General features: G+C 34.4%; 1 protein-coding gene across 1 annotated transcript in view; it reads right to left on the reverse strand.

The window, feature by feature from the left end:
- Smp_132540 (axon guidance protein) overlaps positions 1-25,208 on the reverse strand; it is a gene marked incomplete at both ends in the record, with an annotated part of 88,155 nt that overhangs the window by 24,437 nt on the left and 38,510 nt on the right. The window contains 7 exons of the mRNA XM_018799728.1: positions 3,222-3,293; positions 4,117-4,188; positions 7,016-7,067; positions 8,631-8,947; positions 12,652-12,720; positions 16,636-16,707; positions 17,156-17,227. Of these exons, the coding sequence (XP_018651488.1) occupies positions 3,222-3,293; positions 4,117-4,188; positions 7,016-7,067; positions 8,631-8,947; positions 12,652-12,720; positions 16,636-16,707; positions 17,156-17,227 (726 nt within the window). The remainder of the gene's footprint in view (positions 1-3,221; positions 3,294-4,116; positions 4,189-7,015; positions 7,068-8,630; positions 8,948-12,651; positions 12,721-16,635; positions 16,708-17,155; positions 17,228-25,208) is intronic.

Genomic DNA, 25,208 nt, shown 5'->3' on the forward strand with positions numbered 1-25,208 from the left:
GTCTCGTCATACTATGGAACTCCTCAGCAGTGCGCATCCACGATCCTGCACTCGCGAGATCGGAACCCGGGACCTACCAGTCTCGCGCCAGATCACTGAACCGGCATCCAACGGTGTTAATGTCTAACTTCAACAAAACGGCCGTCCAGTGCTTCCAGGTTTTCCATGGTGGTCTAGCTTTAATTGACTCATGATTTCAACTATGAAAATACTAAATAATCATTCTTGAAGCCTTTTAACGAAATTAGAGAGAGAGAGAAAGAAGTGTATTCTAAATAAAACAAGATTTTTATATTCATTTTCCCATTCTAATTCATGGTTAACGTTTTTTTAGTGAGTTAGTTTTCTACAGGATGGCGTCGTTAACCCCATGCCCAACCCTCCTCCTTTACCCAGGCTTGGAACCGGCAATAACTCTAGAAAAGCTACAGGCAGAAGGGAAATGGAAAAGAGGATGGCCAAAGAACACATTACACCGGGAAATAGAATCAGATATGAAAAGGATGAATGTTAACTGGAAAGAACTGGAAAGGATTGCTCAGGATAGGGTTGGATGGAGAATACTGGTGTGCAGTCTATGCTCCTCGACGAGGGGTAACAAGCGTATGTATGTAAGTAAGTAAGTATTCTAATCAATATATAAATAAATACCAAGTTAAATTGAAGTCATCATTCATAAAACAATTTCACAAATGCACCATTCCAAGATTCGCTCTTTTTTTTCTTGTTTTAATTGCTTAACAATTAAATTTATGATACTTTTTATGATTTAAACGACCTCAATTTTAAAATTGTGTCTAGACTATTTCTAATTCACAATATGAACAAACAATAATGAATCATTAAATAAAACACATTTTTTTGTCATCTTTAATACGTTTTATTATTTTTATAACAATACAGACAAGAAAATAGGTAAATAGGCAATGAATTTTGTTTACTTTATAAGCACGATATATATATATTTACTTAGATCCATTTCTATAATTGAAATCATGAGTCAATTGAAGGTAGACCACCATGAAAATCCTGGAAGTACTGGACGGCGATTTCGTCCTATTGTAGGACTTCTCAGCAGTGTGCATCCACTAGACGAAACGGCTGTCTGAAATCTTCATAAACACCCCTTCTGATAATAATCATATGCTCATTAGTGATTGGCTTCAAGAGGTATTTCTTGGAATTCTAGTGAGAAGCAGTGACCAGTCGATTTCAACTAAGTCTGTTGTGAGATAGTAACTCATTGAAGAAAATGGTGATCGGTTGATCAATTTTGTGGATTGGTTGAAGTTAGACATTAACACCGTTAGATGCTGGCTCAGTGGTCTAGTGGTTAAGCGCTCACACGTAAGACTGATAGGTCCAGGGTTCGAATCTCGCGAGGCAAGATAGTGGATGCGCACTGCTGAGGAGACCCACAATAGGACGAAACGGCCATCAAGCAGTGCTTCCAGGTTTTCCATGGTGGTCTAACTTCAATTGACTCATGATTTCAACTATAAAATTACTGAACTCTCCACAAAAACCCCTTCTGATTATATTCTTTCCACTAGTTCATTCAATCATTCATAAAAATGTCCAAAAATATCTTGTTTTACATTAAAGAACAAATTATTTGATATATGTCAATACTGTAACTCATATAATGCATAGATATAATAATTTAGTTGCTTGAAAAGTTAGTGTTAATTTCAGTTGTTATATCCACATATTTATCATCCGTCAGTCAGTCATTCAGTCAGTTACAACGTAGAACTTCGTACGTACTCACTCACGTCATCGCCGGCACTTATGCAGCTACCTAGTCAGTCAGTCACAACGTAGAACTTCGTACGTAAATATATCAGTTTGAGTTGCTATTCCACATCCACACACAGATCCACTTGTCGATTCAAATCACATAGTGGTAGAAGTAGTAAGAGTATAAGCAGTAGTCCGAAAGATTAGGGTTTGAAGATATTATTCAAGGAGTATAATCCAATGAAATAAATTTGGAAAGAGAAAAAAGATAGAAGCATGGAGAATTCAGAAGATTAGAACTTGGTAGAACACAAAGAGTGAATGCACATTCGCCATTGCAAACGATTTTGAGCCATGTCATAATACTGACGGATGATAAATCCGCCAGTATTATTCAATCATATACACCGCACTTAAAGGTACAAATTAAATGAATAGATCAAAGGTTCAAAGAAACAATAGATGATGTATGACAAGTTAATCCTTGTAAACACTGATTGACCATTTTTATGAAATGATAAAGAAGATTTGTATTTCAGAATAATGCTATGATGAGACTGTATTCTCTTATCTGGATATTTCAGTCGTTAAGCTTCATTATCTATCAAGATAATATCATCATCGTCATCATTAAATTAAAGAAAGTATCAGCTTTGAGAATAACACAAGTAACTAGGAGGTTATTCTGTTGACTTTCAGTATTATAGGTTGTCGTTCTCAGATCTTAAATAACAAGCTTTTATTCTATCAGTTTAAATTGAATTATAATTTTACTTATTTTGATTATTAAACCTTACTGTCCTACTTAAGAATTCATCATCAAGAATATGTTCTCAAATGGTTGAGGGCGGAATAGAAGAAGCTTTCTCTTAACGGGCTTCCGTGTCTAGTAGCAGTGGATAACCAATACCTCAAAGCAAGAACCTAGGTATATGAACGATAATAGAGGAAAAAAAAGAATTTGGTAAGTCATAATAATATGTTATCCTTAGTCCTTAAGAATAAGTCAAGTTTCCTCTTAAAGGACTCCTGGGAAGTCGTTTGGACTAGCTCAGTCGACAGCAAATTCCAGAACTTGACAACTCTAACGAAGTAAAAGTTGTGTCTGCAGTCTGTTCTGCTATATAGGGTCTCCAATTTCTGGGTGTTACCTCTTAGGTTAGTGTTTTGACTAAGCTTAAGAAGATGTTTAAGGAGATGACCAGAAGTGTTAAGGATTCTGTAAGTCATAAGAAGGTCACCTCTAAGACGCCTGTACTCTCGTGACATAGTTTCTTGAAAGGACGTTGATTATATGTTACTATTTCATCGAAGGTAACTAACAGTTATACCCAACACAGATTTATTAGTGTGTTAGAATATCTGAAGTACTACAAACTTTCCAATCATTACCCAACTGTTAACGATCCATAATGAATATCGTTATGAAAGTTAACAAAATTTCAAAAACAAAGTACATAGGAAAACAGTAGTTGACTTACATTGTTTTTAGATTTGATAATTTTTCAAATACACGTGGTGGTAATTCACGTAGTTTGTTATAACTTAAAACTCTACAATAAAAGGAATAGTTTAAAAAAAATAATTTCATATTAAATAAATTATAAAACAAACATGATAAGCAAAGATGGATAGTGGTTAGCAGTGAAATCCAGGACGCGCGATTCGTCCAATTTGGGACTCTTCAGATGGATGTACCTACATCTCAGAGTTGATGTTCACTCTGGGATTAAAACCCAGTACCGTTCGCTTCAAACGCCATCGAGTTATCCGCTCAGCTACAGAGTCATGATAGCCACTTGCTTCTGCGATGGGGTGAAGTTTAAATTCACTTAGTGTTACTTGTTTGAATCTTCCCATTCATGTTTAGGACTGCAATTGATCAGTCTCTTATTGGCATATGTGCATACTGTGCGAATTGCCTCGATATAGCCTTATTTCACAAGCATGGTAAGCAGAGATGTATAATGGCTAGCAGTGGAATTCAGTTTGACGCGCGTTTCGTCCTATTTGGGACTCGTCAGCTGGATGTACCAGCATCTCAGAGTTGATATTCACTCTGGGACTCGAAATATATCTCTACTTGTCATTGTTTAAGATTATACTTTGTAAAGTGTAAAGTAAACCACACAAAATAATATAAGTGAGCTTTATCACCTATCTCATAATCTGTTGAACCTTCACAACTGAATATATATATACTTATAGAATCTCTGAGAGTAAACATGATGATGATGATGATGATGTGAAGTTGTTTAAAAACCTTCAAGTGAACGAATTCTGATTATAACCCGATTTAAGATTAATAAGAAAAAATGAAGATATTCAAGTAGTCAAACAATATACATAAACAATATAAGTTTACGGTAAACATACAATGTTTGAAGCTTTTTTAAATGAGCTATTCTATTTGAATCAATTTTCGTAATTTGGTTCCGTTCCAAGTAGCTAACAGGTAGGTATAAACGAAGGGAAATACAAATATCATAGTGTATATATGAAATTATAAATAATGAATAAATAATAAGCCGTATCAAGCATCGGTAAATCCTATTTAGAAAAGCAACAATCCTTATATCATATTCTAATGATTGAAATAAAACTGATGAAATGAATAAGCTATAGGATAAGTATTTTTGGGAGACGTTGGATGCCGGTTCAATAGTCTATCGGTTAATTACTGTGGTGCGAGACTGGTAAGTTCTGGATTGGAACCTCACGAGGTGGGATCGTGGATGCGCACTGCTGAGGAGAACCACGATAAGACGAAACAGCCGACTAGTGCTTCTAGGTTTTCTATGGTGGCCTAGCTTCAATGGACTCATGAATTCAACTATGAAAATACTGAAATCTCTTCACAAAACTCCTTCTGGTTATTTTTTGGAGTTTATTGGTTGTCATTATAATATAATATATCTATCTCTAAAAGAAAACAAACAAACCTGAATAAAAGTTTCACGGTATATGGTTCACTGTAACTCTACAAACAAATGTTATCAATGTTAGAACTAAATTACTTCATTAATTAAGTAAAGAAGATTATCGGAAACAAAAGAAATTACTTTCTTTATTTATTCTACCGAGAGAGGTGACTCAATCGGAAATGAAACTGTTTTGTACGGTCCAAATTAAAGTGGGACTGTCCATCTTATATTGTAATAATAAATGCTCAAATTGTGTTTTGATACAAAATTTTAAGAACCTTAAAACAGTCATCGTTTATATACCTCAATGAGGTGATATATATATACTTTTTGAGGTGCTGGACTATTAAAGAATCGTTATGAATATTACATCATTGCGATGAAGATACTTCAATTAAATGTTTTAATACCATGTCAAGCTTAGTCAGTAAGGATTTGAATGTGACCAACTTGGTCTCGTGTGCAGTTACGGGTATGAGGGCTAATATCACTTCCAGGCTGCCTACACCTTGGAAGGGTATTTCTTGAGGGACCTGAAAAGGAAATTGGGTTAGAAGTTGTCCTAATGACCTGAGGGCGTGACCACAGTGCCCAAGAGACAATTGCTTGAGGCCGGTCACGCACGGCCTTTTTGTGTGGGATTTTTGACGTGTTAGCTCCGTACTTGTTAGGACCTTGCAGCCGGAGACGGATATCCGTGGGATAAGGCGAGTTGTGCATTTTTAGGGTTGACCTTTTCCAACCCCACGCCTCCTTGTGGGAAGGCAGCATCGCTGTTATGTTGATTGTCTGAAGGAAACACCTTACTGCCGTCACACCTCTGTACAGTCAGTAGTACGACTTCGCCTTCGAACCTTGGGATTGCTGCTTTTAGTCTTACCGCTCTTCAATTGACCTGCCTGGCATGGTAGGACTTTGAGGAACGATTGTTCCAGCCAGTATAGCTCGATTGGTTCATCACAATAGGCAGACCCGACCACCACGTCAAGGTAGCAGCAACGGTCAGGAAATGGAAGCTAATTATTTGCGAGTTCTCATCATCATATATAAGTCTCGAGCGGATAGTATTCAATTATAACAGGTTTTTAGAAGAGTCCTTAAGTACCACATTAACACAACCAAATTGAATGCAAAGTCTAACTGTGGTTTTTCTTCTAAGGTGAGTCATGAAAACGCAGAAATTTCTATTAAGAATCATTAAAAAAAAACTACGTCATATTATTTTGCAAATTCATTAGGGTACATTACTTGAACAATAAAATTAGTTTCAACGGGTTGGGGACAGTGTTATGGATGTGTTTTCTTCAAATAATCGTTTACTCAAACCAAATATTGAACCTTTCTACGGAAATGGAGGTAATGAAGTTTATTCATCTAGTTTAGTTTTCAATAAGCAGAAGTCGAATCTATGGGCTTTTATTTGGGATCTATTAGTTGGATCCAGATGCCTTTTAGTATCAATTTACCAAACACATTTCTAAATTAGCATTCATTACTTCGAATATCGGAGTGATATACATTGGGTTAAAAGTCAAGTGATTCCTAATCTTGGCAGTATTTTTTCAGTACCACTTGTTAGTCAATTTTGTAACTTTATTCCTGTTCACTCACCCCGATGATTTTCAGTTTCTATTTTGAAGGTCTTTTGTTTTCTCTAATACTTTATACTAAATATTAGAAAAGACAACCTAAGTATTTAGTTTGTAGCAGCTCACATAAAATTGAGTTTGTTTACATATAATTTGTCTTAGCCCTTTTGTTAACTTATTTAACGGACAGTCATTCGTACAACAACAACTTATCTATACTATTGTACCTTTATTATGTACGCTTGAACACTGTTAACTGCCTACGCATGTATTCATTCCGTTAGCCTTACTATTAATCACTCAGTTGATTCGATAATTCATGCTTTTTTATTTCTATATATATGTACATCTTAATCCTGTTCACTTCACTGCACTGCACGGTACTGTAATCGCTTACTCGCTCATTCGACTCTCAAGCTCACTCGCCTGCTTTACGGCACTACTCTTTGATGCTTGCTTAACGTACCTACAATTTTGGATATCTGTGTATGGTCCAATAATAAACTCAATCAATCCTTCACATTCGCCTTCTGATTTATACACCGTTGGGGCGTTATCGAGTAACGGTTATCAAGACGAACAATATACGAAATTTAGGGATAATATCGAATATCGACCACCATAAGTTCAGGAGCACTATTTTACACTATTCATGTAAACTAACACAGATTTAAAGAATGATATCACTATCGAATTGCAAGAAATATATTATCGTTTAATATTACCAGATAACAGTTAAGACATCGTGGAAGATATACTTACAGTTGAGTGGTTTCAGGTGAAATGTTGACAGGAATTTCTGTTAAATTTCTATCTGAACAATAAACGCCATCAGTTCCACATAAACAATTTAATGGACAAGTAGTTTGGGCTTATAATAAATTAAAAAGAAGTAAAAATTTAATGAAACAAATACATTTTATTAAATGATCTTAGAAATTAAATATAATAATAGTTCCTTTATATTACTGTAATTGATTACATTTATTTCCAATGAACCAATCAACATCGAGGTGCACAGGACAAGTTATGAACCACATGTGGAGAAATTTAAACACGTCACTTCTACCCGAAGTTTGTGCTGACGATATCGTTCAGAAGGACGATGAAAGCTTCACGACCAAATGATCCAGCTCAGAGAACAAAACTCCATCAAAATTCCATCGAAATCGCATAAGTATTATGGTAAATAGGAAATCAGTATATATATAGACAATTTACTGAATTCACTGGGTATTGTTGTTTGAATCTTCCCATTGATGTTTAGGATTGCGATTGATCAATCTCTTATTGGCATATGTGCATACTGTGAGTATTGCCTCGATATTGCATTAATTCACAAGTATTTTTAGCAAAGACGGACATTGGCTAGCAGTGGAATCCAGTTTGACACGCGTTTCGTCCTGGGACTCGAACCCAGTACTTTTCGCTTCAAACGCCATCGCGTTATCTACTCAGCTACTGAGTCCTGATAGCCACTTGCTTGTGCAATGGGTACTGGGTTTTAGTCCCAAACTGGACATCAACTCTGGGATGCATGTACATTCAGCTGACGAGTCCCAAATAGGACGAAACGCGCTTCCTGGATTCCACCACTAACCACTGTCCATTTTTGCTTATAGACAATTTATTGTTATTGAGATTTCTATTTTGATATGACTCTAGAGGTTTAGTGTTTATACGATATTTATAAGGTGGAAACTTTATTTTGTATTAAGTGGAAGTAAATGGAAACACTGGTATCTTTTTTTCTCAAACTGACTACTTCATTTTACACTATATGCTTGGTACAGTTTGTAATTTTTCAGGAAACCTCTGTAATAGGACTTATTTTCATACTATCAAACTAAACGGGTTTGTCAAAAGAGCACACTAAATTAAAAATACTAATATGAAAAAAGTGAGATTCACAAAATTCAGCTCACCTAAGATGAATTTAGTGATCAAAGAGAAACGATTATATGTATCAATCAGTCAGTCACAACGTAGAACTTCGTACGTACTCACATCAGTTCGAGTTGCCATACCACATTAGCACACAGATCCAGTTGTCGATTCAAATCCCATATTGGTAGAAGTAGTAAGAGTATAAGCATTATGTGAGAATCTGTATACTAAATGCATTCAGTCGTTAAGAGAAAAAGATAGTCCTATAAATTTTCACACTCGTTAAAAGATATAAACATCGTGATTTCGTAATGACTTCTACTAGTTACCCAAAACACAACACAGTATAACATCCTGTGATAAGACACCCTAAACTAACTAAGTAACAACACAAAGCAATGAAAATATCTTAGTAACAATGTTCAACTATCTAGTACAATACTATTAAAGAACAAAAAAACAAACAAAATTAATGTACTGCATCAAATACCTGCTATTTCTTCACAACAACTGGTTCCTGTTGTATCACAGTATACATTTTGTACACTTTGAACTATTCCATTCTCATTAGTATTTAACTTTTCATTTAAATGTAAATTTTCATTAGTAGATAAGCAATTGGAAACGGAATTTTTACATATGAAATGATAGCGTGATAAACTAGCCACTGGTGTACCTGCTAAATCTTCTGGGGAAATACATATTGGTGGTGATGGACCTTCATTTATTTGATTTGCATTATTTCTTAACCAATCTGGCAACCAACTAAGATGACAATCACATTTAAAGGGATTGGCACTTAAGCTTCTAAAATATTTTTTTCAGAAAGTAAACAACAAAAAAACAATTAGTTAATTAATCTATGTAACATATGAAATCAATTATTACTTACGGTGGTTTCTGGAGAACAATTTAATGTCATATGCGTTGTAATGGAATGGCACTAATAGAAGAACCATTAAAAACTGAAAATCGCTCGACAGATATTTCCTTCTATCTCTTGAAATCCCAGCGTCTGGAACAAATATAAAGCTCAAAACGTGCCTATACCCAGTTCCGCTAGGTATCACATAGTCCATGGCTCTCTCAGACCATTGGATAGGGACTTTTAACGGTAAGCATTTTCAACTTTGCTCGCTTTGGAATTATAAGACGATGATCATCCAATGTTATTGATAAATGTCTCACTGTTGATATTTTTGACTATACAGACCACGCTTTTTCAATTAACTCAGAGAGAGTTAGTCTTGAAACCAGTTACCAGCGAACACATGATTACTATTCAGGTAGGTCGTTTATTTGCGATCTATTTAGTCTTTAGATCGTTTTCACCACTGACTGACATCACTGTGAAAGCATTGCTTTTTTAAGATGATATAAAAACGAAATTCTTATGTCAGTGATTCTGGTTGAAAACTTTTAGGTAGAACTCCCTAAGAGTTAATCTTTCAGTTTGAACCACGGTTTCTGATGATTTCGTTAACTTTACAACTCTAGTGACAAATTCGATTAATTAGTTTAATTTTTGTTGTTGTTGTTGAACTTAGAGCCGAGGACATTTAAATGAAGACTTGAATAACAAATGTAAATCTAATTTATTGATATTTTTAATGTAGTAAATAAAGTCATAATGTTCTTGATGGAGTTTTGTTCTCTGAGCTGAATGGTTTGGTCGTGAAGCTTTCATCGTCCTTCTGAACGTCATCATCCGAACAAACTTTGGGTAGAAATGAAGTGTTTGAATTTCTTCACATGTGGTTCACAGCTTGTCTCGTATACCACAATGTTGATAAAATCTTGTTGACCTTAAATCTGTCATTGTTTACTACTTTGCTTTGGTTATACCTCCCATTAGTTTGATTTTCGTTCCTGTGTTTATGCATAATTTTTCTGATTGTTTGATAAATTGGAGTGATTTCAATGTGCTTGTTTACTGCTGATTGACCTAAATGCCAAGCTTCTAAAGATTCTTTAGGGCTTTTGGAAATGCTTCTATCCAAAATCGCCACATATTTCCAGTCGAATATGTGTCCTCAGTTGCCAACGTGTATTGATATAAGTGAAAACATATCATGGCGTTTGACTGCTAATTCATATACATGCAGGCGAAGATGAAGACGGCGTCGGCTTTATCCAATGTAGTATTATTAACAGTTAGCACACTTGTGCCAAATCATCCACCTGAGCTACAAATCTTCTCTATCATCTCAAAGATATAATGTAATAAACTAATATCATTTTTAGTTCTTGTTTGTAATTTCAATGACTATAATAATTTCTCTGGATTATTCAGTTTAAATATTTGATCTACTGAAAAATCTTGTTTTGATTATTCCAATGACTAAAATTGTACTTCACCTTGAAAAATTATTGATTTTTATTAAATTGTAAATTGGTTGAAGTTAGACATTAGCACCATTGGATGTCGGCTGGCTCAGTGGTTTATCAGTTAAGTGCTCTGGCGCGAGACTAGTAGATCCTGGGTTCGAATCTCATGAGGCGGGATTGTGGATGAGCACTGTTGAGTAGACCCACAATAGGATGAAACGGCCGTTCAGTGCTTCCAGGTTTTCCATGGTGGTCTAGTTTCAATCGACTCACGTACTCAACTATATAAATTGTAAGTTATTTCTATTGAATAATTAATATTAAACAACAAATAACTGAATATATATATCCATTTTCATTTCAATATTATACACACAATATAGAACAATGTTTTAATGATATAACCTATCAATAAAGTAATTTCTTTGTCTAATAAATTATAGATTCACTGTTCATCTTTTTTTTCAATTCCAGTTTTTGTTTTTTCTTCATTTTGTATAACAAATTAGTTCAAACATATTGTCATATGAATGTGCTGATTCCTGCCAATCAGAGAGGAGTGAATTTATCGATCAGAGCAATGATAAACAAAAGCCGTATCAGTAGTCTTGAGTACTTATCAGTTTTGCTTACTGCCTAACCCAGCCAATTAAGTCTAGAACACCAATAACAGACTCTGAAACATGAATCAATATTCACAAACATACTGGGTTTATATACCAACCAAACAGACCACATCGTACCATAAAATAGAAAATAACATTTGTACAAGATTTAGCCAATTGTGGTTGTGAATGTGGGAGGCAGAGATTAACAAACTAGGGATAACTCAAGAATGGTAAATCGTATAATAATAGTCTATATATCAAAATAAAGCTTATAATAAGAGGGACACGAATATGAATAGTTTAGTTACTTAACAACCATACAATAGGAAATATACATATCATATTGGTCCATACGATAGTCCTCAAAGTTACCATTCATAAATCTCCAAGGGGTATAAGACATATAACTCCAAATCTAAATGAAACAACAGCAATATATTGTCTATATCTAAAGGCCTATTTTTTTTGATTAATCAGTGAATATTCTTATTGTTCCGTTGTTATGATTTAAAACTTGGATTAATTTTAATTTAGTTATTTATTCTCTAAAGAGGTGGCTCACACTAAGTTACGAAACGTCAGAAAATCTAATTTTTTTACTCATTGGTATATTACAAATATGTTTTTCTTTATAAGCAAAGATGGAATTCAGAAAGCGCGTTTCGTACTATTTGGGACTCGTCAGATAAATGTACCTGTATCTCAGAGTTGATGTTTACTCTGGGACTCAAACTCAATACCTTTCTCTTCAAACGACATCGCGTTATCCACTGAGCTACTGAGTCCTGATAGTCACTTGCTTGTGCAATGGGGTGAAGTTTAAATTCACTTGTTGTTGTTTGTTTGAATCTTCCCATTGATTTTTAGGACAGCAATTGATCAGTCTCTTATTTATAACAATCTACCCAATCAAACATTAATAATGATACCTATGTCTAAAGACATTTTATGAGAATACGAATAAAAGGTTATATGTTGTCACTATACTAATAAGGTTAATATTTACATTTCTATTACTAAGTTTAAAATAATAAATAATGAAAAAATATCAGTCATAACTGAAAAGTAAATATCGTAAATATTTATTAAATTTAATAATGAATGAGATTATAATCAAAGATGGATAGTGGCTAGCAGTGAAATCCAGGACGTGCGTTTCGTCTTATTTCGGACTCGTCGGCTGCATGAACCTGCATCTTAGAGCTTCAAATGGAACGAAATGCGCGTCCTGGATTCCACTTTTTAGCCACTATCCATCTTTGCTCATTGGTCTAATGGTTAAGCGTCCGCACGCGAAACTGATAGGTTCTGGCTTCAAATCTCGTAAGGCGGAATCGTGGATGCGCACTTTTGTGGAGTCCTACAATAGGACGAAACGGCCATCTAGTGCTTCCGGGTTTTTCATAGTGGTCTACCTTTAATTGATTCATGATTTCAACTATTAAAATTACTATAATATCCACAAAAACCCTCTGATATCATCAAATTACAGAAATAGAAACAACTAGACAAAGTTTGAAACATATTCATTAAAGAGCTTTCAAAATATGAATATCATTCCAAATCAAGACTTACAATGATTCAAGATTTAATTCTGTAAATATTCCTTTGGCGATGCATCTTAATTTATTATTATTCAACATCCTGAAAAATGTAATTTAAAAGTATACAATTGATATTTCAGTAAAATCTGTTAATAAAGTTTGAATGTCTTCAATAGTTAATTAACAATTAATCTAAGATAAAAATTGTATCTATCAATCTGAACAAAAGATTAAACATATTTAGAAGGGGTTTTGTGAAGATTTCAGTACTTTCATAGTTGAAATCATGAGTCAATTGAAGCTAGACTACTATGGAAAACGTGGAAGCACTGCTTGACGGGCGTTTCGTCCCATTATGAGACTCCTCAGCAGTGAGCATCCACGATCCCTCCTCGCGAGATCCGAACCCAGGACCTACCAGTCTTGCGCCAGAGCACTTAACCGATAGAATCACATTGACGCTAAATAATATGAAATCAACAATCCAAAAGCCAATTGATAGAATGGAGATTATATATAAATTGCTTAACAATGGTTCATATATAAGACGATATAAAGTTTGATAAAAGGAAGTCTCAATTCTATTGGCTAGTGAATGTGGATAGTTTACATCTTATAATTGCTTATTTCTTAAGAATTGCTTATTTTTCTTATTTTCTTACGGTTAGTACTTATAAGTCTTCCTGCAATATAAAATGTCCATCTTTGATACCCGACTATGCTGTTTTTTTTGAAACGTTTCCATTTAGGAAGTTTAGATCAATAAGTTAGTTGACAGGACTAGTTGTCATACAACTGGGCTATTTGTTTCAATTCAGACAATCAAATGTAGTCCGTATATAATCATTCAATTTTAGTTTGTTTTAAAAGTAAAATAATAATAAGTTAAAATTTTAATTGATTTATTTATGGAGATTTAGCTATAATGAAAATGATAATGATTCATTCTAAACCAGGTATCTCAGACATACTTTTAACAAACATGTGATTGAATATATTTAAGTTGCCAAATGTTTACTTTGACTTTCACGTTAGAAGTGAGAATATCATAAATGAAAAGAACCATATTTAAGAGTATATATATATATGCCCGCAAATGCCCTGGTACGGCCAAGAGTGGGGAGAGTCAGCTCTCCCTCTCCAAATGCTCTCACACGGCCACGCGTATACAGCCTCTGTCAGGGAAGTCCTACTCACTGCCTTCTCGTGGCGGCACTGTTGTTTACGAAATCGAGAGGACGGCATCGCTCTTCACAACAACATATTGTCAATAAAATATTTAAGATTTCCTCTAAATAATAATAATGATCTGTCCGTAAGACATTTCGGATTAGTGATTATACAAATATTAGGCATTAAAACAGAAAGGTTGGCTATAGGTTATATGGAATCATTTTACTGTTCTGGTGTTTACGCTTGTAACAAAAGAAAGTGCCTATTATCTTCAATTGACAGATAATTCCCATTTAAACACTAAATACACGAAGATCACAGAATGGATCTCTTTTTAACGAATTTATTATCAAGCTGTACAATCGTATATACATGAAAGTATTTTGTTAAAGTACTAGTTCCATGAGGAAATGTGGACTAGGCATAACCAAGATGATGTAATAGAAAGGTTATAATACTAGATTACATAATACGAATGATAGCAATAGACTTAATAAGTTCATAAGGAATTATAACGTGAGTATAGTAACGTAATGAAAATGTTTTTGTTACAATAGATAAAGGTCATTAAAGGTCATAGAGGTGTAGAAAATAAATAAGGTGATATAATGAACAATTATGAATAGAATAATAAGAATATGAGACATAAGTAAAGGGGGGAATGCAGCAATAATAATAATCATAATTGAGGCCATGATAACGATAACGATAGGATGTACTTCTTTTGTACTCACAGTTATGGCTTGAACTCATGGATGGTAGGAGCCCCGGCTATTTTAAGGAGGTGGATACGAAGAAATCTAGATAGATTTGGACGAATGGTATATACAACCTCAAAATCAAACTGCGGATCAGTAGAATGATTACAGTCGATTAGATGTTCAAGTATAGAACTTCTAACTGCTTTCCTCTAATCCTTGTAGAACTACACTGCAATGTTTCCGTAACCGAGTTGAAAGGGAGCACTAGCTTCGGCCAATGTACCTTGCTCCACAAGAGTAGGTGAACTGGTAGATAACACATGGAGGCGACTAGACGCGAAAGCTTATCTTCTATGGATACAGAAAACAAGTTCCTACTAGTGAACGTTATTAGCAGTTTAACCGCATTGGATGTTCTTTTTATCGCTGTCGTTAAACGATTTTTGATTACACCAGATGTTCGATCACCTTTAAATTCCAAACTTATATAAAGGTTTTTCTTTGGAACCAAACAACCGAATTCTTTGTGACAACTACTTCTTTTCATATTCTTATCTATGAAGCGGTCTGGATAGCCATTTTTCATCAGAGTTTTACTGAGGAATGTGAGTTCTTCGTCAATACATTCCGTACTACATATCCGATGTATTCGATAACATAAAGAGTGGATGTAATTTCTTTATCTATCTAAAGGAATCCAGCTATGGAAGTTGGTCAGGTGGTCATTCCACGTTTGTTTTCTAAATATGGATCTTTTTAAGGAACTGTTACTCATTCTCATCAGACGCACATAGAGAAAAGAGATTGACTGATCTCGCTCACTTTCTAACGTGAAGTCTATGGAAGGGTAGCATGAGCTAAAGGAGTGTAAGATATCCTCTAAATCTATATTATCGTCAGAAACGACAAATGTGTCGTCCATGTATCTTACGTATAGGTGGAATCGATTGATCATTGAACTGAGTTGGTCGTTTTCTAGTTTTGCCATGAAACAGTCCACTAGAATTAGACCTAATGGAGACCCCATCGCAATCCAATCTCTTTATCTATATATTTCATTGTTGAAAATGAGCTGGACATTAAAGATACAACGTAATAATAATTCTTCTAAGTCTTCAGTTGGCAAACCTAGATCTATGTTGTTAGAGTCAATGTACTCACAAATATAACATTTTGTTTCCGTTAAAGGTATACTAGTGAATAAAGAGTTAACGTCAAGCGAGAACATGCGTTTTCCGGAAGTATTAACGTCCTTAACACGGTCAGTAAATTTAAAAGTACCATGAATAGAACATTTAGGTACTTGCTTTCTAACTGGTTCCAATTTTTCAGCCAACCATCGGGCGATTCGGTAGTATGGTGAATTCGACATATCCAAAATGGATCGTAACGGTAAATCAGGTTTATATACTTTAGGTAATCCGTATAGGCGCGGGATGATCGAACCCATTGGATGTATGTGATCATATAAGTCTTTGGTTATAATTCCCTTATTCTTAAGATTTTTAACATCCGTTAGCTGTTTTTGAATTTGCGCTATTTTATCTACTTCTCCTTTAGGTTTGGAAAATTTAGTATCATCCTCTAGGATTAACCTCATTTTATCTAAATATTCTTGATGATTAAATAGTACTACACCAGCTCAGGTTTACATAGGATAAAATCCTTATTACTTTTAGGAGTATTATCTGATCCAAATGGTTCTTACTTAATAAGTTATTCTTACTACATTTTGTATTAATGTATCCATGACTACAGTCCAGTAATATGGATATAAAATGCTAAAGATCTTATGGGGTTGTCGGGACAAGATCATAAGTTTGATTTGATAGATTTTCGAATTGTATTTGCATATGAAGTCTACTGGTTTTAAAGGTGCGATCACAGCACTTGAGACCCAATGATAAGGCCTGCATTTGGATTGACGAATGTTTAATAGAAGAATGATTAAATACATACTTTTCAGGATATTCTGGAAACTTCCTAATTACGTCTAATTTAAAACCTTACTACATTCACTTAATAATTCTTTACTAATTTATGAATTCTATCCGTATTACGTAATCTAGTATAGAGATCCCTTCAGTTGAATTTCATGTTTGTACTACTTATTATCTATCAAATAAACTCTATTAACTTACAATATTTTTAATACTGGAGTTTGATGAAATGTTCTATTATTCAAGCATTTAATTTGATTATGTTGAAGTAACCTGTAATAAATATATAAAATGGAATAGTTAGAAATTTTAATAATTAAGTAGTAAAATTCACTTAGTATTGTTTGTATAAATCTTCCCATTGATGTTTATGACTGAAATTGATCAGTCACTTATTGGCATATGTGCATACTGTGCGTATTGCTTCGATACAGCCTTGGTTCACAAGTATTATAATCAAAGATGGATAGTGGCTAGTAGTGGAATCCAGTTTGACGCGCATTTCGTCCTATTTGGGACTCGTTAGCTGGAGGTACCTGCGAAAGGTACTGCGTCCGAGTCCCAGAGTGAACATCAATTTTGAGATGCAGGTACATGCGGCTAATGAGTTACAAATAGGACGAAACACGCGTCCTGGATTCCACTGCTAGATACTATCCTTCTTTGCTTAATTAGTAAAATATTGTCAGAATGAAATTTACATGGTATAAATTAAACTTACAGTATTTCAATATTTTTCAAACCATTAAATGTTTTTTCTTCCAAATACGTCAGTGAGTTGTTACTAAGAATTCTGTTTTCATTTTAAACAAAAAATAAGAAAAAATTGTATGATTGAAAAGTGTAATATTTAATGAAAAGATGTATACACTCAGGGACACATTAACCTTTACAGTGTATTGAGAACTATTATCAAACTTTTAAAAATGTTTTGCAGATAAACTAAGTTTAGTGTTTACTACGCGCCCAATGGTGATACCGAGGCTTAAAAATGAATTACCTAGAATGATCACCTCATTTTGTATTTATCAGTTCGACTGCTCCTGTGGAGTAAGTTATGTTGGTCAACGTTCTAGGAATTTACATTTTTGTGCTCGTGAACACCTTCCAGCGTGGCTAAACAAAGGTTTAGTGAAGAAAGTAAACAGCTCGATATTGGCCCATTTAGTACAAACTGGTCATAGTGCCAGTATAAACCAATCCTTTTCAATTATTTATAGGGTCAGTAATTTTTTGCCAAAGCTTGTCAGGCTTAAAGTCCTTCAAATGACTGAGGCAGTAGTCATCAGGATGAAGAAACCGGAGCTATATGTACAAAAGAAATATCTGCAACCCCTTCTCCTCCCTTGGCCAACCACTAGGCCAATTAATCAATAGTAATCTTAGCTATTGGATGACCTAATTTGACTATGTACTTACGACCTTTCGTAGTCAAATGTAATTGTCTCTCTTATCTTTATTCACAAATCTTTGTATTACTATTATTATTATTATGGGTTAAACACCATTATTAATCTCCCCCATACAATATTAACAGTTTGTTATTGTCATTATTATTATTCATATACTTTCTTAAACTTGAAGCAGTTAGTCCCTTTGATAAATTTCGATAGTGTAGCAGTAAGAAGACGAAGATCATCCGAACTATGTGATAGATTATTTGTGGTGTTGTATAAAAGTGTAAAAAGGCGTATACTAAAGTTTATTGAAGCCTTAGCTATATGAAAATTCAAACCTACTTTATATATTGAAAAACAGTTTTTTCTCATCTCAAACCTACCCTAGTAATATTAACTTACTATCCAGAGTGATGGGGTTTCAAATTGTTTTCAAGCTATCAATTACTTTATTATCCTTATCTCCTGTTACCTTACATTTTTAGTCTCACGCGTGGATGCTGAACCTCTAGACAAATTAGCCAGTAGGCATCCAACGGTGTTAATATCTAACTTTAACTAATTCACGAAACTGAGCAGCCGTCCACCATTGTCTTCAGTGAGATAGTATCTCACAACAGACCCGGTTGAACTCCACTGGTCACTACTTCTCACTAGAACTCTAGGAAATACTACTTGAAGTCAGTCACTAGTGAGCATATGTAGTTCTTTTGGTCAACTTTCATATCGGTGACCATATTACAATTTTACACTTTTCGTTACAGACAATTATTATTATTAAACATCGTTAGTACTGACAATAAAACAAATCATAAGATAATGGTATATTGTCAATGTCTTATCTATTGGCTAAAAACCTGAATACTTAATTGATTTATTTATTTAAACACATATAAATTGATACAAGGGGGTACCAAATACATATGTGCCATACGAATCTCTTTTGATTTATTTGAGGGCTAAGATACTGCCCAGGTGCCCAAACTGAAACAGATGGTTTTCTTAGGGGGACACACCCGGAGCCTTCGATCTGAAGATCTGATCAACAAGGCAGTGGAGCATCGTGAGTAGATGCAGTCCCATGGTAGCCGGTGACCAACGATTGATTCATACGCCATTTGTTCCCTCAGAATACTGGAGCCCATGTACACCAATGATTTGGAATCAGGGTTTTCCAACTACCCTAGGTGGACTTTCCGTATCCACCAACCCGGTTAAATCGCCGTACATTCTTTTTTCGTCCTCTCAATTTCGTAAAAAACACCCGTGGTGCGAGAAGGCAATGAATAGGACTTCCGTGGCAGAGGCTATATACGTGTGGCCATGCGAAAGTATTTCGAGAGAGAGCCCAAGCTCTTCCCACTATCGGCCTTACTTAAAGAAGTAAATGAAAAATAAAACTTTGAAATAGAAAAAAACAAACAAAAAAATGAATGAACTTACAATTTCTTAATATTTAAATTATTTCGAAATGACATTGGTTCAATATGCTCAATTTCATTTCCATCTATGATACTAATTTTGATCAACAAAATAAGTTATGATTTCCAAAAAGAAAAAAAAGAAAAAATGGAATAAATTCGGTGGGAATTTGACAACAAATAGTGTTAGTAACTTTACATGTATAGATAACATACAAACTCCATGCAAAGTCATTTTTCTAGTCTAAAAAACACAATTGTGTTTTAAATATGAAATGAACTGGATGTGAATTTTTACACACATAATCAAATTCAAGCTATTGGGTTATAAGTAATGAATTCAAAAATTAATATTTCAATTGTATATTGTGATAAAAACTCCTCCTGTAGCTCTTCTAGAGCTACTGCCAGTCTTCAGTCCGGGTAAGAAAAGAGAATTGGGAATGGAGAATGCTGGTGAGTGGTCCATGCTCCTCCATGAGCGGTAACAGATGTAAGTATGTAAGTAGATAAGTAAGTAAGTAAGTAAGTAAGCAAGTAAGTAAGCAAGTAAGTAAGTAAGCAAGTAAGTAAGTAAGTAATATACTGATAAACATTCTTTTTAGGATTAGAACTATAAATAGTCAATCGACTCCATCATAACCTTGGCTGTTTAAAAGACAAACAAAATTATCAAGGCTTTATTATAACTTCCTTATTGTGAATTTTGACATTTTATATAAACATAAAAGTTACTAAAAGATGCTCAAATCAATTATAAATGAATATTTGATGAATAATAATTATAGATCAGAATAGGGTTTTGTGGAGATTTCAGTATTTTCATAGTTGAAATCATGAGTCAATTGAAGCTAGGCCACCATAGAAAACCTAGAAGCACTAGACGACCGTTTCGTCCTACTATGGGACTCCTCAGCAGTGCGTGTTCACGATCCCGACTCGCAAGATTCGAACCCAGGACCTACCAGTCTCGCGCCAAAGCACTCAACCTCTAGACCACTGAGCCAGCCGGCATCCAACGGTGTTAATATTTCAATTGTATATTCTGATAAAACTCCTCCTATAAGTCTTCTGGAGGTATTGCCAGTCCTCAGCTCGGGTAAAAGAGGAAGATTGGGCATGGAGAATGCTAGTGAGCGGTCTATGCTTCTCCATGAGGGGTAGCAGATGTATGTAAGTAAGTAAATGAGTACGTAATATTCTTATAAACATAAAAGTTACTAAAAGATACTTAAATCAGTTATAAATGAATATTTAATGAATATTAATGATGAAAATTCTCAAATCTTTATTCATTCAATTGAATTACATGAACCAATGAATGTTATGGAAAAAAAGTGAGCACATTTAATTTGTAATATCCTAGCAAAGACATAACTTCCGGGACCAATTAATGGACGATTATTCTATACATATTCTTATTGTTTAACTATTGAGTAACTAGGTTGTGTATATCTATATTCATCTTATTAAAAGCTTCATTTGGCCAATGGATTATTATTATTATTATACGAATTACTGTCCCTAAATTATACTCAGTTGATTGATTACTGTCTCTCACTTTCACAGCCACATCTGGCTTGATCTTGTACAAATGTTATTTTCTATTTGATGGTGTGATGTGGTCTGTCTGTCTGGTTTATAAACAGAGTATGATTGAAATAAATGATTCATACAGATTAGTATAGCAGAAGCTGCAATTGATGTTCTGGACTCAATTGGAAGGACTAGGCGGACGAGGGACCAATAAGGAGGCTAGACTGCTCATACCAGTTGAACGTCACTTTTTTGACACAGTGTTAAGATTGGAAAAGTCGTACTTTGTGGATAATTCACAGGATAAAAAGCCGGACATAAAATTGTAACGTATTGGCATACCGCCTTGTTCTTCTTTTATAAAGCTATAACAGAATGAAATCTACATTCATTTACTCAGCTTATTATATGCTGTAAGGTTTCAATTAAACTGTAGTTTCTTTTTATCCTTCATCTATAGCAAGTATTTAGTTGAAAAAAATAGTTTGACATTTTCCCCTGAAGTTGTATATTTTCACTCAATTGTATTCATGTATATTTCAATAGCTGAATGGTGTCATTAACCCTTCAGTCAGTCAGTCAGTCACAGCGTAGAACTTCGTACATACGTACGTACATCAGTTCGAGTTGTCATACCACATTAGCACACAAATCCAGTTGTTGATTCAAATCCCATAGTGGTAGAAGTAGTAAGAGTACAAGTATTAATGTGAAAGATTAGGGTTTGAAGATGTTATTGAAGGAGTATCATCCAGTGAAATAAATTTGGAAAGAGAAAAAAGATAGAGACATGAAGAATTCAGAAGATTAGAATTTGGTAGAACACAAAGAGTGGATGTCATTAACCCTTACAAAATATATTTGACTCCAAGCTAACTGTAAAAACCTCTACTTGATTACTAAGCTTTATCTAAAATAACATTTTATTATGTAATAGAAATGAAATAAGATTTTAGGAATTGCAGAGTTATATGGATCTCCTGATACACTAAAGAGATTTTTGTCTTATTATAATTATGTACTACAGGAAACAGATTTTAAACAAAGGAATAATTGATATGCATATAAACTTACCCATCATGAACAGACTCTATAATCCACAAAATATTTTTTTAACAACTCTATCATAAGATCAACAATTTCTGGGCATAGATTATAGATTCTAAAAGGTCATTTTAGAGTTTAGGTCTTTTCATAGGGTTTCTTAGAAGTATTCGAGTGAAGAAGAAGTCGTTATTCAATGAAAGCAGTTATATCAGTCAGTCAGCTACAATGTAGGACCAGGCACATATATGCATCGATCCTAGTTGCCATACCTCATTAGCACAACAAGATGAACATCGAATTCATAGAAGTAGTGAATTTAGTGGTGGTAATATATAAAAGAAAAGTTGTATATAAGGATATAGTATAGGAAGAAAGACAGATATGAAGCAATTTTAATCTCAAGGTTTAAGGGAAACAAAGAGTGTCCACACCTACGCCATTGTGATCGATTCTGAGCCATGTCACACAGAGTCTCCAACCATTTGTTACGATAGTCACGCGGACTCCAATCAACTAGTCTGCATCTACCAACATGGCTTAGACTAGAAGCCGGTAACTTCAAGCACTGATTCCACGTTTCATACTGTAAATAACTTGCAGATTTGTCATTTTTACAACATGCCTTACTAGTTTAATGAATCTTACATGTAATAATTGCTACTGATTTATCGATTGAGACTATTTTAGACGAGATATAATCATACGGGGTACATAATTATTCTCTATAATGGTTTACTTCACATATATGCGATATCACTCGGGAAATCTTAATGATACTTAAGCATAAAATATTCATTTCAAGTGAGTAATACACAATCAATATTTCATCATAATGTATATTAGAAACATTACAAGTATGTTTACAAGATGATAAAAGCCATCAGGGTGGAATATTCTCTTTAGAAGTTAGGACGTTTAGATTTTTGGAAAGAAAATTGTTTTTTACAATTGGTGAGTGACTCCAGTGGATCATGATTCCTATAATTCGAAACTGTCCCATTCTAAACAATGTTCGAAAATTCCATGTCTTTGTGGCTCGTCAAGACTGTTAACATTAACAGCATACAAGGACAAAGAATTTCAGAGTGATTAAGTGTTTCTGATAACTTCTTCAGATGCTGTACTCATCATTACATAATTATCATATTACATTAGAATATATATATATATATTCTAATGTTCTCTGAGCTGGATGGTTTGGTCGTGGAGCTTTCATTGTCCTTCTGAACGACGTCATCAGCACAAACTTCGGGTAGAAGTGAAGTTTTGGATTTCTCCACATGTGATCCACAGCTTGTCCTGTGCACCTCAATTTTGATTGGTTCTTATTGACCTTAAATCTGTCATTGTTGAAATCATCAATCAATTGAGGCTAGATTATCATAGAAAACCTGAAAGCATTGGACTGGTTGAAGTTTGACATTAGCACCGTTAGATGCCGGCCAGATCAGTGGTCTAGAGGTTAAGTGTCCGCGCGCGAGACTGATAGGTCCTGGGTTGGAATCTCACGAGGCGAGATCGTCGATGCGCACTGTTGAGGAGTCCCACAATAGGATGAAACGGTTGTTCAGTGCTTAGAGGTTTTCCATGGTGGCCTAGCTTCAATTGACTCATGATCTCAACTATATAACATATTCATGTTAGTTTAATCAAGTTATTTATTTACCTTGAATAAGTGACTTGAATTAAGTTGTGAAACGAGAAATTTGAATTTTTAATCATTAAAATATGACAAAACTATCTGTTCCCTGTTGACATTCTATTCCGTCACCTATGGCGAAGACGAGATATCCGTCTATCAATTAAGGGAAGAGTATACTGCACAGCAGTTCGCTCTGTTCTACTTTACGGCTGAGAAACGTAAAAGAAACTCGTAAGTTACTAGTACTTGACCACAGATGTCTGTGAAATATCGCTCGCATCTGCTGGGATCACCGGTTAAGTAATAGTGAGGTTAGACACAGGATATTAGGGAATCATGATAATTCAGTTGATGAGGTCACGAATATTTATCGACTTAGATGGTTTGGTCACGTGTTGTTACGTACACCTGAACACCGATTACCACGACGCACTATGCTGACTAGTGTTGGAGACTAATGGAAGAAAGTTAGGGGTGGCCAAACCAAAACGTGACATCAGAGCATGAAGTCACTAACTTCTGGTATAAGCCATGTTGGTAGATGCAGACTAGTTGATTGGAGTCCGCGTGACTATCGTAACAAATGGTTGGAGACTCTGTGTGACATGGCTCAGAATCGATCACAATGGCGTAGGTGTGGACACTCTTTGTTTCCCTTAAACCTTGAGATTAAAATTGCTTCATATCTGTCTTTCTTCCTATACTATATCCTTATATACAACTTTTCTTTTATATATTACCACCACTAAATTCACTACTTCTATGAATTCGATGTTCATCTTGTTGTGCTAACGAGGTATGGCAACTAGGATCGATGCATATATGTGTCTGGTTCTACGTTCTAGCTGACTGACTGACTAAACATTCTATTCAGTACTCAATTTATTTGAAATTATTAAGCCAAACCTTAGTTATACTACTTGTCAAACTACTTAGTTCTTATGAAAATTACTTAGCTTTGATCCGTTTGACTATATTTGACAGTCGTCACAATAAAGTCTCTATTTCAATAAACCTGTTATGAATTCGCTGGTCAGCGGCCTATGCTCCTCCACGAGGGTTAACAGACGTAAGTAAGTAAGTAAGTAATGGATTCACTTGAATCATAAATGTGTGAACAAAAGAAATCTGGAAAAGTAATTAGAATATCTTGTAAATACTTTTAAAACAAAAATAATGAACGATTACCTGTTTTTTTTTCTTAGAAACAATATCGTCAAGGTACTTTCATATGAACCTTTTTTTGTTTGTTTATTTTATGGACCACACACACACACACACAATGTACACTAGACACTCAAACTTTTGTTTATCATATTCTATTTCAATAGTTACTTTCACATGGTACTTATCTGAAAGTATTCACTTGTATTAGATTAGGTGTTGGAATATAAATTTAACTACTATTATATTAAATATATACGTAGCAGTATCCATTTATCCGGAAATTACCTACCTGCTTTTATATTAGATGCTTCAAAATACATCATTTAATGAAGTAGTTAAAGCTCTACATATATGTATATATCATTACTGATAGCAGAATAATTGTTGAAAATGTATTCACATCATCACATTATATGTTAGATAGATTAACATGTTGATAAAATAACGGTCATGGCTGTACTGGAAAATCTGTAGTTAACATATGGACTATAAGGTTTCACATTCTTTAAGTTTTGTTCATGGTCTATAGTGCATTATCAGAAGGGGTTTTTTGTGGAGATTTAG

Source organism: Schistosoma mansoni, chromosome 3 (genome assembly GCF_000237925.1).
Source record: "Schistosoma mansoni strain Puerto Rico chromosome 3, complete genome".
NCBI classification, from domain to species: Eukaryota; Metazoa; Platyhelminthes; class Trematoda; order Strigeidida; family Schistosomatidae; genus Schistosoma; species Schistosoma mansoni.